This window comes from Pituophis catenifer, unplaced genomic scaffold, assembly GCF_029215685.1.
Source record: "Pituophis catenifer annectens isolate HBS135680 unplaced genomic scaffold, rPitCat1.0.hap2 SCAF_4, whole genome shotgun sequence".
NCBI classification, from domain to species: domain Eukaryota; kingdom Metazoa; phylum Chordata; class Lepidosauria; order Squamata; family Colubridae; genus Pituophis; species Pituophis catenifer.
Window position 1 is genome coordinate 66,389,358 of NW_027256884.1, and position 14,440 is coordinate 66,403,797.

The 14,440-nt window shown below is 42.0% G+C and overlaps 1 protein-coding gene across 1 annotated transcript in view; it reads left to right on the plus strand.

The window, feature by feature from the left end:
- SYTL5 (synaptotagmin like 5) overlaps positions 1-13,982 on the plus strand; it is a 137,111-nt gene extending 123,129 nt beyond the window's left edge. Inside the window, exons 13-16 of the mRNA XM_070943412.1 lie at positions 4,264-4,372; positions 10,941-11,076; positions 11,978-12,183; positions 13,811-13,982. Coding sequence (XP_070799513.1) covers positions 4,264-4,372; positions 10,941-11,076; positions 11,978-12,183; positions 13,811-13,953 — 594 coding nt within the window. The 3' untranslated portion in view covers positions 13,954-13,982. The remainder of the gene's footprint in view (positions 1-4,263; positions 4,373-10,940; positions 11,077-11,977; positions 12,184-13,810) is intronic.
- Positions 13,983-14,440: the final 458 nt, after the last annotated feature.

Sequence of the window (14,440 nt, forward strand, 5' to 3'; positions counted from 1 at the left end):
ATTTAACAAAGGGTTCGGTGTTTTTTTTGTAATTTTATTGGCCCCCGGAGCTTCAGCAGAGGCTAATTAGCCCTTGCTTAGATCGGCTCCCGACCCCCACCTGATTTGCTCTCAGCTGTTTTGCTCAGTGCTCTTTTGCTTGCTGGGAAAGAGTGCAGATTTTTTCCCCCCTAGCTATAGTGAAAAACGAAAGAGAAAGTAAAGCAGGCTGTTGGCTTTGCACGTTGGAAAATTAGGCAGGCAGATTTCTTTTCTTTTTCCTCACCAAAAAAGGTAGGTGCAAACAACGGGAAATTTAGGGAAAAAGAGGAGATTTTAAAACACAAAAGAAAAAAAGCTCTATTTAACTAGGAAATTGTAATAATTGAGATACTATTAATTGTATATTTCTGAAAGCAGAAATGGTTAAGTTGTGGTTTGGAGGAATATATGGGGGAAATTATTTGGTTTATTATTATTGGTAAATATAATTAATGGATTTGTAAAAAATTGGATTACATGGAAATAATTGGAATATTCATGTTCATATTGATTAATATACAAAAAAGGTAGTTATATAACTAATTGATTTATATTAAAATGTTGAATTTATATTAAACAACTAATATTACATAATTAACCAATGTGAGGATGGATATAAAAATAGATGACAATGGGAAGGGGTATAATATAGAATAGAAGGGAAAAATTGAATTTGATTAAGATTAGAGATGAGGATGAAGGGTAATATTGGTTTTTTTACAAAAATAGATGAGGAATAAATATAGCAAAAAGGAAATATAGAAATTGTAAATTTAATTGAAATGACTAAACACTGTTTAAATTTGTGAACCGGCCAAATACTCTGTTCAAAGAAAATACATTGTATGTTTGTATGTGTGTTTCTAATTATTGTTATTTATTCATATTTGTTCTCTTTTATTCTTTAAAGTTTAACAATTCATTCTTTATCTTAATATCTTTATATTTGTTTGGGGTTGGCTTTCTTCCCTTTCATCTTTTTTATTGTACAGCAATCTTTCTCCTCAAACCTACCACCTCTCTCTTTTCTTTCCTTCTTACTTTCTCTTCCTCCCCCTCTTCTTCTCCTCCCTACTTCCTCTTCCTTTCTCCTTCTCCTCCTCTCTTCCTCCCTCTCTTACCCTCCCTCCTACTCTAATTTCCCTTCCCTTCCTTCATCCCTCTCTATTGCTGTATCCTTTTATGCATATGGACTACTCAGAGGGCTGAAAAAGTTATTTCTGACTGGTCCTCACACTTTTGACCAGTCCTTGAACTTACAACTGTCCTCACATTTTACGTTTTTGCCCTATCTTGTCACCATGGTGAAGAGAAGCAGTTGTGAAATGAGTGACATGGTTGTTAAGGAAGCTGCACGGGCATAAATGTGAGGATGGTCATAAGTGTGAGGACCGGTCAAAAGTGCGAGGCCCAGTCAGAAATGACTTTTTTCAGCCCTCTGGGTAGTCCTTTTGTGCATATGGACTACTCAGAGGGCTGAAAAAGTTATTTTTGACTGGTCCTCGCACTTTTGACCAGTCCTCGAACTTACGACTGTCCTCACATTTTACGTTTTTGCCCTATCTTGTCACCATGGTGAAGAAAAGCAGTTGCGAAATGAGTGACATGGTTGTTAAGAAAGCTGCACGGGCATAAATGTGAGGATGGTCATAAGTGTGAGGACCGGTCAAAAGTGCGAGGCCCAGTCAGAAATGACTTTTTTCAGCCCTCTGAAAAAAGTCTATGCACATAGCCACGCCCACCCGGTCACATGACGAGCTACCCACGCCTACACAGTCACGTGACCAGCTAGTCACGCCCACCGTCACATGATTGCCAAGCCACACCCCCAACTAAGCCACGCCCACAGAACCTGTTGTTAAAAAAATTGAATCCCACCACTGGTGAAAGGGCCTCATAAGTGGAATAGCCTAGGGCCTCTTTTCATCTAAATCCAGCCCTGACTATTGCTCATCATCAGTCATGCTGGCTGTGGTTAAGGGGAAATGGAAGGCTATTTATTGCCCATCTTTGATTTACAAGATAGTGCAGAAATTTAAAAAAATATTCTTAACTTTCAGAATTACTTTGTGATTTGTCATAACAATCCTAACAATTTTTTAGCACCTGGATTCATGAAGAATTTTGGCTACTCAAGCCAGATAAATGCCATAGTTAGTTATATGAGTTACATCTCTTTCCTGAAACATCTGGCCTTCTCCAAACATATGTGGCTCTATGTGGTTCTGGTTTCATTTTTTAAAACTTGATACCATTGTATATTTAATTGTTCTAATATGTATTCATCTTTGTTCCTTTTCTTGTTTCCCTCCCCACCCTAATGCTTGAGTTATTTCTGATTTACTTTGTTTTGTTGAAATTTGAAAATACATTAATGTGATAAATTTGATAAAAAAAACAGAGGAATAGCAAAGCCATCATGATATTATTGAAGTCTGCATACAGCTTAGAGTTAAGTGGGAATCGTAGTGACAAGGTATACTATCAATTAGATAAATATCAGAACAATGCTGAATGTCACAAGACCCCTTAGTTCCCATTTCTATCCCTATTAAAGAACTAGCAGTGGTTTTGCAGGAAAACTCCACTTTTACAATGATCCAAATTCTTTATTAAATTTAAACTAGCATTCCTATAGCCTCCTACGAAGAAAGCCTGTCTTAGAAGCACCCTCATGTTGCAGTGGGAAAGTTGGTCACTTTTCTTCTCTATCTTCAGCTACTAGACAAAGAGATGGCACGTGTTGGACAGATTGAAAGAAGCTTTGCGGTGGTTAAAGCTGTCTTACAAGAGAGACAAAAATACCTAGGAACTGGGCATTTTGTTATATATTTTATGTATTTTATTTTATATGTTATGAATATATTACAAATATGATATTAGTTAGGAATATAGAAGGCCTGCATATAGAACACCTGTGATATGAACTTTTTATGAACTTCTGTTATGAAACCATAGTTAGTCTTTTCATGAACTCACTAGGAAACTCATGTTGCTGGAATGTGTATACTACTGATAAAGAGAGATTCTGGGTATGCGTATGAGTGATTTATTGTTGGTGATACCAGGTAGTGCATTAGTGGGCATAAGGAATGCAATGGGATTCTTGGAATGAACAGTAAGGGTGTAAAGTTCCTGATGTGGCTGGGACAAGATGTACCATACATATGGACTTTGAGTAAACAAGTTGGGTATAAAGAGAAGACCCAATGAAGCCAGACTCCTGTTGGAGCAGGGCATGCCCTGAATCTGTTTCCTAGCCCACTGATCCAGCCTGATCACCTGTTTTGAAAGTGTATGTGAGTATTGTGTGAATGAGTAGCCTAGTTGGGTAGTAATAATTACAGCAATTTGAGTAGCCTTGTTGGGCACAGTTATTTGAATAACCTTGTTGGGCATAACTTATTGTAGTAAGATAACTTTGAAATTAGACAATTATATGTACAAATATAAAGGAACTAATTAAGTTTAATTGCACACTTGCCTTGCTTTTTGTTTGAATAACACAAGAATAAAAGAACTATTGGAAAACTACTTTTTACCAAGGAGCCTTGGTGGCACAGCACACTAAAGTGCTGTTAAGTAGCACTTAGCTGCCAGCTGCCTGCAATTACTGCAAGTTCAAATCTCACCAGGCTCAAGGTTGACTCAGCCTTCCATCCTTCCAAGGTAGATAAAATGAGGACCCGGATTGTTGGAGCAATAAGCTGACTTTGTACAAAAAGAACACCACTTAAGGGGGGGGGGCGAAAGCCCTACTAAGCAGGTATATACAAAAGTATGAAGGCTATTGCTTAACGCATTGTAAGCCGCCCTGAGTCTTCAGAGAAGGGTGGCATATAAATCAAACCAATAAATAAATAAATAAATAAATAAATAAATAAATAAATAAATAAATAAATAAATAAATAAATAAATAAATAAATAAATACATACATGCATGCATGCATGCATGCATGCATACATACATACATACATACATACATACATACTTTGAGTGGCTTGAACTCAATTTTATGACAATTTTAAAGAAATAAAAAAAAACCCTACCTACTTCCTTGCTGGAAGCTCATAGAGTATAGGAAGTAGAGGTTTGGTCATTTGAAGCTCATCTGTATACTTCTCTTTTAGATTGCTCTGCCTGTAATTATGTATACCTCAAAATAATGTGCAACATGTTATAAAAGTGAAGGTGAATATTTATTAAACAAGACTTTCTTCTATTTTACTTTCTTGTTTTAGATGGAGATTGCTACTGATATTGGGCTGCAGTATAAAGGAGAAATAATTGTTGCTTTACGGTACACCCCACCTGAGAGGAACCTAACACTTCCTCTGGGAGAGATTCAAGGTAAAAAAAATATCCTGTTGATGCATCCAGCAATGTTTCTCTTGAATTGTTTTAATTCATGATCTTCTGCAGGCATTAGGAACAAAAATCCAGTGCTGCAAAATATTGCATTTGTTGCTGTTCAAATTGGTTTACTACTTTCTAAAAGAATTTGAAACTACAAATCATTTCATCTTTCTATATTACTCATCTTCAACACAATATCTTTTGGAAGCAAGGGCAGGATTTGCTAGCTGTAAATTCATTAGCTGCCTATTAAACAGCATTTTCTTATAATGTCATCCTGTTGAATAAAAGACTTGAGATTTTCACTGTATGCAAAATGCTGCAAAAGCCTGCCAATTATTTCTATTCAAAATTCCCATGTGTCTGCATATCTTAGGGTGACCAAGTTTTGGTGTGATTGACTGATTCCTGAGAACAACTGATAAGTGGATCAGCTATGCCCACCCAAATTCAGCAGAGGCTTGAGAAACAGTGAGAAGGTTTCTGAGATTTATAGGCAATCTACTTTTCAGACATGATGTTAGGATATGTTAGAGATTTGGGGATGTGTTGACCAATTTTTAGATAAACATTCTGTGAGATAGGATTTATTGTGTATCTTTTTTGATTTTTATTATTTTTATGACATCCATCCATAGTTAAAATATAATAAACAGAATGTTGTAGAAACAGAAAAGCATCACTTTCCTGACCAAAAATTGTAACTCAAGTTTAATAGGTCCAACTATTAATAACTCTAATTGCCATTGTGACCAGGAGGCCATTATCCTTCTCCTAGGTAACTACTCTTCAAAAACCTCTAAGAAGGTTGCAAAACTTCATCAATAGCCATAGCTGTTAGAAACTGCTTCATGCTATTCCTCGTTCATGCTATTAACTATAAGCTCACTAATTGTTTTATGATTTACAGTATTTGCAATTTAAAATTTTCCTTTTATAGTTATTAGATTATATACTGATCTTTTATTGTGATTGGTCTTGGGCCATAAATATATGTTGAAGTTGCATCTGGTTTGGAGCATAAATCCACTCTAGAAACTCACGCAAGAACAAAACAGTGCTCATGTTAGGCAGTGGTGGGATTCAAATAATTTAACAACCGGTTCTCTGCCCTAATGATTTCTTCCAACAACCAGTTCACCAAACTGCTCAGAAAGTTAACAACCAGTTCTCCCGAAGTGGTGCGAACTGGCTGAATCCCACCAATGATGTTAAGTCATATAACCCTCAAGACCTCAAGATCCAAGCTTTTGTGTGGTCTGTGCAGAGATTTCAAACAATTCCTTTTCATGGTTTCTGTCCATATTAAAAATTACAGAAGCTATTTTTTTTCTTCAAATCATTTGTTTTCACTTAAATTTCATTGTATTGGCCTTGGGTATGTTAAGTGTGTTCCGTTGTCAGCTGAGACATTAATGAGGCGAGGTAGCATGAACAAGAACGGTTTATTTATCACAACAGCAACTATAGGAATGGAACAGAGAGCTTTCTGGAACTGACAGCTCTTTTATACTCAGAGCTGTCCAACGTGCTTAACAAATAGGAGCTCAGACAATCTCCCGCTCGCATTAGCCACTCCCCTCTAGCCAATCCACCGGCAGCGTCCCTGTTGCCAGGGCCTCCACGAATCACAACACTCCTTCATCCCCGGCTATAACATACATAGTCCTTTAGATATTCTGGGCATTTGCGCACTCGGGTCGAACGTCTTAGCGCAGGTGCCGGTACGATGTCGGCTGGGTCTGCTTCCAGGGATGATGCTGTTGGTAGCTCCTCCTGCTCGTTGGTGGGTGTGGCGACAACCGGTAAGTCCCATTTTGACACTTGAGTTTCCGGTGTGGGCGGTGGCAGATTTGCTGCGGGAACAGGCAGGAGGGTAGGCTCTGCTTGGGGAGCCATCCGAAAGGCCTCCTTGTCCAGAATGTTTGGGGACGTTGTCAGTCGCTTCCTTAGTTGGTCCACGTGTCTACGCCACAGTCGGCCGTCATTCAAAAGTACCCTGTAAGAGCAGGGGCCAGTTACAGCACTCACAAGTCCTAGTAGCCAACGAGGCTCCCCCCCAAAATTGCGTGCAAAAACCGTATCCCCTTCTACGAACTCCCTGGCTTTCCCTTCAAAACTCTGGGGACCCTCTGGGGTATAAGTGGGGTGTAGACGGTCTAAGACTGTTCGCAACTGTCCCATCAACATTTCGGCAGGGCTTCTGTGAGTAGTCGGGCAAGGGGTCGTGTGCTGGGCGGTTAGGTAGACGGCCACTTTCTCTTGCCAGTTCGCTGGCGATAGCCGGGCGAGAGCCTCTTTGGCAGATCGCATGGCTCGTTCAGCCAACCCATTTCCCGCCGGGTGGTACGGGGCAACCTGGGCGTGGCGAATTCCCAAACTGGCAAGGAAGCACTGGAATGTGGCGGATGTAAACTGTGGCCCATTATCTGTCACCACGACGTCTGGAACGCCATGGGTAGCAAATAGGCGGCGCAACACCAGGATGGTTGCCTCGGAGGTTGTGGAACCCATTAGTTCCAACTCGACCCATTTGGACAGGGCATCTATCACTATGAAGAAGGTCCAGCCCATGAATGGGCCGGCGAAATCTAGGTGAATCCTAGACCAGGGCTCCCTAGGGGTTTCCCATTCCCGGGGAGTGGCGGAAGGTGGCGCTGACCTCAACCCCTGACAGTTAGGACATTTAGCCACCCATTCAGAGACATCCCTGTCCAATGCAGGCCACCACACATAACTATGGCTCAACTCCTTCATCCGGACGATGCCAGGGTGGCCCGCGTGCAAATATTCTAGTACCTTAACCCGTAGATCGGGGGGAACCACCACCCGATGCCCCCACAAGAGACACCCTAATTGCACGGATAGCTTGTGCTGCCGGGCCCGGTATGGGTCAAATTGACTGGGCACCCGCCCTAACGACCACCCCCTGCCCACCCAGTCAAGGACCTGGGACAGGACCCTATCATGGCGGGAGTGGGCAGCGATGTCAGTTGCGGTCACTGGCAAAGCGACCTCGTCTACCAGAAGTACAGGAAGGGCAGGTGCAGGATCTAACACTGGCGCTGGCAAGGGGCAGCAACTCAGGGCATCCGCATGGGGAATTAGTTTCCCTGGGCGGTAAATTAAAGAGTAATTATATCAGCCAGGAAAACAGCCCACTGGGCCATACGGGGGGATAGAACATGAGGCGTTTGGCAATGACCTGCAAGAAGCCCCAGTAGGGGCTTATGGTCTGTTACTAGCTCAAATGGCCTACCATACAGGTAGTCATGAAATCTTTTAACAGAGGCCACGATGGCTAAAGCCTCCCAGTCAAGCTGGCTATGCCGACGTTCTGCAGAAGACATGGTCCTGGAATAAAACGCAATGGGCGCCTCAACCCCGTTGGGAAAACAATGGCTCAACACAGCCCCAATTCCGTAGGGGGAGGCGTCCGCTGTTAGCGTGAGCGGTAGAGTTGAGCTATATTGCACCAAAACCGCAGAGGAGGAAAGCAAGTCTTTCACATTCAGAAAGCCACGGTCGTGTTCATGGTTCCAGGACCATGGGGTGTCTTTTGCTAGTAACCTATGAAGAGGTTCGGCCAGGGAGGCCTTGTGGGGCAGGAACACATTATAAAAGTTTAATAGCCCCAGGAAGGACTGCAGTTCCACGTGGCAAGTGGGCATGGCAGCATGTTTAATTGCTGCCACTTTGGAAGGGGTGGGATGGATCCCCCTAGCGTCAAGCAGATATCCCAGAAACTCAATTTTGGAAACCCCAATGATACATTTGGACCTTTTCAGTTTGAGGCCACAGGAGTGAAAACGGTGAAGGACGGCCATAACTCTTTCGATGAGCTCACCCCGACAAGAAGCGGAGATGAGCACATCGTCAAAGTAGGGCACTACTCCCGGCAGGCCATGGAGCAGCCACTCCATGTGGTTTTGGAAAAGGCCAGGGGCAACGCTAATCCCAAACTGCAGGCGCCGGCACTTAACGCACCCCGGTGGGTGACGATGGTTTGAGCCTCGACCGAGGCGTCATCCACCGGAAGCTGCTGATATGCCTGGGCCAAATCTAATTTAGCAAAAATGGACCCAGGCCCCAGGGAGTGCAGCAGGTGTTGGACTACAGGGACAGGGTAGGGATTTGCCTGCAAGGCCCTATTTAAAGTACATTTAAAATCTCCGCAGATTCTCACAGAGCCGTCAGGTTTTATGGGGACCACTATGGGTGTCTCCCACTTGGAGTGGTCAGTTGGTTCCAGGACCCCTTGGGCAATTAGCTTGTCTAATTCTGCGTCTACCTTGGGTCTGAGTGCAAGAGGGACTCTGCGCGGCTTAAGCCATATTGGTGCTACATTAGGATCTAGGTTCAAGGAAATGGGAGACCCCACGTATTTTCCTAAAGTGCCTACGAACACATTGGCAAACTCAGTGAAAAGGCCATCTACCCCAGATACCGACGTGGAGTGTATCCCAGATATTTTTAACCCTAACGCCCTGAACCAATCCATGCCTAACAGACTAGGCAGGACCCCTTTGACCACAATTAAAGGAAGAAGCCCCACAAAACCCTCTGATTCAACCAGGAAACGCCCCTGTCCCAGGATCGGGATAAAATTTCCCTGATAGTCCCACAGTTTAATTGGGCACTGCTGTAGCTGTCTCTTTGTAATAGTGGGGATCAGTTGTTTCAAGACCCCCCAGGACACTATGGATTTAGCAGAACCCGTGTCCAACTCCATCTGACAGGAGGCGCCTTCTATTTTTACTGTCATCGAGAGTTTAGTGCCATTTGTTTTAAACGGGCGTGCGGTCACCTCAGCAACACTGCGTTCGTGGACAATGGAGAAACAGTTCTCCTTGCCGGGGTGGCGAGGCTTTGGAACAGCAAGCGCCTTAGCCATTGAACGGCAGACTCTAGCAATATGCCCTTGTTTGCTGCAACGGTGGCAAACGGCCGACCGGAAACGACATGTCGCTCTGGGGTGGTCTTCCCCACAGCTGAGGCAGCCGGCGGGAGGTCCCGACTTCACTCTTGAAGCACTCTGCCGGGGTTTGGATGCCAGTAGGTGGCTGATGTCCATCTCCTCCTCATCAGTGGAGTTGTCTGAGGCGATGTCCTGCAGGTTCACTGAGGCAGCTGCCTGGGCTGACGGAGGAAAAGATTTCCTGATATTCGTGGTGGATTTCTCCGACATTTCCGCTGCCTGGGCTTCTTCGAGAGCGGTCTGCAGGTCCAGATCTTTTTTGGCCAACAGCCGCCTCTGAAGCCGGATATCCCTGACCCTGCACACCAGCTGCTCCACTAGTGCATCGTCTAAATCTCTGTATTCGCAATCTAGAGCAGCCATTCTCAAACGAGCCATGTAATGATTTATCGACTCCCCCTCTTCCTGTACTACTTGCCGCAGCTTGAAATGGCGGGCTATTTTAGAAGGGGCTGGGGAGTAATGGCTCTTCAACTTTTCACGTAACAAGTCCCATGGGGCCGTGTGCACTGGGGCGGCCGCGAACAATGCTCGGGCGGTCGCGAACACCTCAGGGCCGCAGGAATTCAAGAAGTGTGCCCTTTTCTTGCTGCTGGAGAGATCAGTGAAATCATTTGCCTCAAGAAAACATTCAAATCTCTCCATGTAGGCATCCCACGATTCTGCGAACGCATCATAAGGGGCAAATGTTGGCGGTGCCATTTCTGCCTACCTCTAATATCTCAGCAGGTGTTACCACGGCAATCCCATCCTCGTCGCCAGTGTTCCGTTGTCAGCTGAGACATTAATGAGGCGAGGTAGCATGAACAAGAACGGTTTATTTATCACAACAGCAACTATAGGAACGGAACAGAGAGCTTTCTGGAACTGACAGCTCTTTTATACTCAGAGCTGTCCAATGTGTTTAACCAATAGGAGCTCAGACAATCTCCCGCTCGCATTAGCCACTCCCCTCTAGCCAATCCACCGGCAGCATCCCTGTTGCCAGGGCCTCCACGAATCACAACAAAGTGAACATATTTTTTAATGAGCATATGTGTCAGAGGTGGGTTTCAGCAGGTTCTGACCAGTTCTGGAGAACCGGTAGTGGAAATTTTGAGTGGTTCGGAGAACTGGTAGTAAACATTCTGACTGGCTTCACCCCCATCTATTCTCTGCCTCCCAAGTCCCAGCTGATCAGGAGGAAATGGGGATTTTTCAGTAATCTTCCCCTGGATTGGGGTGGGAATGGAGATTTTACAGTATCCTTCCCCCACCACGCCCACCAAGTCATGCCATACCATGCCCACCAAGCCACACCCACAGAACCGGTAGTAAAAAAAAAATTGAAAACCACCACTGATATGTGTTTCTGAAAAATTGCATTTTAAAATTTTTTAAAATTATTTGAAATCATTGAGGGACAAATAATGTAGATAAGGTTGCATAGTATAAAATGTTTCTTATATAGGACAGAGATATTTGTGGCTTAAGAGGCATGGTTTGATATGTATTGATTTTTAACCTTAGGATAGCATACAGTGCAAAATATGGAATCTTCATATATTCAGATATTCCTCCATTTTTGTTTTCCTTCTTTTAAAGGAAAGAAGAGTTCAAAGAAAGAAAAGAAGTCAACCTCACAAGTACCATCAGGAGGCATATTGGAAATTGTCATCAAGGAAGCCAAGAATTTAATGGCAGTGAAATCAGGAGGCACTTCAGATACGTTTGTGAAAGGGTGATTTCCTCCATTCTGTCTTTGGCTATGTATGCTAGTAGACATTTAATATTTCTGTATTGAATACAGGTAGTCCTTGCATTATGACCATTGGTTCAGTGACTGTTCAAAATTATAATACTAAATAAGGGGGGGTTTATGACAGGTCTTAAAGAGTTCTGGCTGTCATAGCATCTCTGCAGACATGTGACTATGATTTCTGATGTTCCCACAAGCAAAGACAATGGGAAAGCTGGCAGGGAATCATTTGAGGGCCTTGCTTAACAAGATTGCTGTTTAATGACAGCAACTGAGAATTGCTGTTGCTAAGTGAGCCAGTAATGTGATGTCACACTTTATGATCACATTGCTTAGCAATGGAATTCTCGGTTCCAATTGTCCTAGTAATCACTTATATGATCATCTATTTGTTTCTCAAAAATGTCCCGTTTGGTGGCAAGATTTAGAACTTTGCACCTTTACTTCCTTCTACCTTTGAATATTTTGAATGGAAAAATAATATTCATATATCAGGATATAGTATTGTATCTCTTAATCTCAGCTAACATAATATTGCATTTGCTGTCCTGGTCCAATTCATAATTCACCTCCTACTACATGCTAATATAATCTAAAAATAAATTTATATGACTATGTATTATTTATAAATCACAACATTGCTCCATGTCAGAATTTTGTTTTAAGAAAGTAAAAAATTTCAAAATAAAAAGGGCTCAATGAATCTTGGAGTGGCCAACTCTTATGATAAATCTTTTGTTATAATTTATTCCTTTGAGGGAATGACTATAGATTACACATAGCTGTTGAGTGATACATCAGTATCTTCTCAATTATAATTATTATGACATTCATAACAAACCTCTATATTCTTATTTTTTTTCTCCTTCCTTTTCTCTCTTAGATACTTGCTTCCTGACAACAAATCTTCAAAGTATAAAACCCATGTAATAAAAAAGAGTGTGAATCCCTACTGGAATCATATGTTCAGTTTTAGTGGCTTGAACCCTAGAGATATACACAATGTCTGTGTAGAACTCACTGTTTGGGACAAGGAGTCTCTCGCCAGCAACATTTTCCTGGGTGGTGTTCGCTTGAGTATTGGAAGTGGTAGGTATGGATAGACCTACCCTTTGATAGAATGGAATTGAAAGGAAGTAACAAATGAAATATTTAGAATACTCTTTATATTTAGAAAAGGATATCAGTACTTGAGAGATCTGTTTAGCTCTTTTTCTTGCAGCCTTTGGCTCATAGTGAAAACTTTCCATATCTTCCAAAAAAGATATTGTAAAAATGCGGGAAATGGAAATGCAGGGCTTTTGGGAATTTAAATGCACCCCTCCATGCATAAGGTACTGGATTGGGAGGGAGAAGACTTGGGTTTTAGACCCTGCTTGGTCATGGAGGTTGACTTTGGACCACTCACTTATTCTCAGCCCAGCTCTGCTATGGAGGAAAATAAGTGAAAGCTTACTATATATGCTGCCTTGAGCTTCTGAATGAAAGACAGCATAGAAATCTAATGATAAATATATCAATAAATCCCCACTCTTATCATTTCTTGAATGATATGAAAAAACAGATAGGAAAAATCAGTCTTTATTATTGCCCACTGGCCTTTTGCAGAGTTTTGGATTGCTGACCCAGAAAATGTTGTCTGTGTTTGAATTAAAAATATTTATAATAACCCATTCTGATGTTTGCCTAAAAGTAAAGCTAAAAAGAATAAATAATAGTAAAATAATAATAAAAGAAGCAAATAAATCTGATTAGAATTCCCAATAAAAAGGACTGCTAAGTTCTTGTCCTATAATTAATACAAAAAAAGAAGATGGCCAGAGTTAAATGGGTTTTTAGATTTATTTTTCAAGGTATTTTATTCTCCATCCCACTACTCTTGTAAGAATTGTCTAGGAATTATTTTTAAGGGCAACAGCTTCCAGTTTGTAACATAGATATTATTAAGATATTAAGTCTTTCATATTTTGTTCCTTTTGTTCCAGTATTAATTGCTCATTGCTCATTTTAAATGAAACTGTAAATTTGACACTGTACCAATGGTAGAAACCAGAGCTACAGATGACAGTTTGATAAGAGTTGCTGTAGTTCTTGTGAACCTGGAGTATCATGTGTTATGAACCATGGGTGAAATGCTACCAGTTCGGGCAAACCGGTAGTTTAAAAAAAGCTACTGGTTCCTCCAAACCGGTATTTCCGATGATCAGCTGTGCAGCGGGGTTTAGCTTTGCTAGAAAGCAGGAAATCCTGCTTTCTAGCAAGGCTAAATCGCACACCACAGCTGATCCCCCCCCCTCCGCTGTTCTACTTACCATCCCAAGCCTCCTTTTGGTATGTACTGAGCATGTGCGTACATGCAGCATGTACCAAAAGGAGGCTTGAGAAGGTAAGTAGAACAGTGGGGGGGATCAGCTGTGCAGTGGTGGTTAGCTTTGCTAGAAAGCAGGAAATCCTGCTTTCTAGTGAAGCTAAATCACGCACCACAGCTGATCCCCCCCTCGCTTCTACTTCCCTTCCCAAGCCTCCTTTTGGGGTGTACTGCGCATGCACGAACATGCGCAGAACATGCATTTGGTGCACACTGCACATGCACACACAGTGCGCATTTGTGGCCAGCGAACCGGTAGCAAACTGGTTTGGATTTCACCACTATTATGAACCTCTGATGTAAAAAAAAAAAAAGATCAGCTGACCACCGTGCTTTGCAATTTTACAGGTATAAGCAATGGCAAAGAAGTTGACTGGATGGATTCTCAAGGAGAAGAGCGACTTCTTTGGCAAAGAATGATTGATTGTCCTGGAGATTCTGTAGAAGGTGTATTAATGCTGAGATCCAGCATGGGGAAACGCAGACTCTGAGGAGTATGGTTTGCATAAGGCTGACGCTACAGTAGTGTAATTTTAAATTGTAATAAGATGTAATGGAGACTGGTCTCCTGTCATGATTTGCACATGTAAACATAAGGAAGTTTATTTTTACTCTGAATTTAAATTTTCTGAAATGGATTATGAATGCATTCAGCACTTTCCTAAATCCATGCTGTAGCTCTTGAGCCCAGGCAAAATCAGTAAAGTCATTTCCAAAACAAGATTTGCTGAGTTGTTAGAATGAGGCCATATAATACTCTCTACAGAATACGGCTTAAAGATTTTTCTTTATTATTTCAAAATGTTTTCTCAAAAAACAGTATCAGTGATTGATAAATGAATGAAAAGACAATGAAGCTAGTTCATTGTAATCCAATTTCAAATAAGTCTAATGAGCTTGGGAAGTGAGCACCAAGATTGGAGGCACGCTCTAGGAGTAATTATGTCCCTAGTTTTTCCACACTGATACCCACTGCCC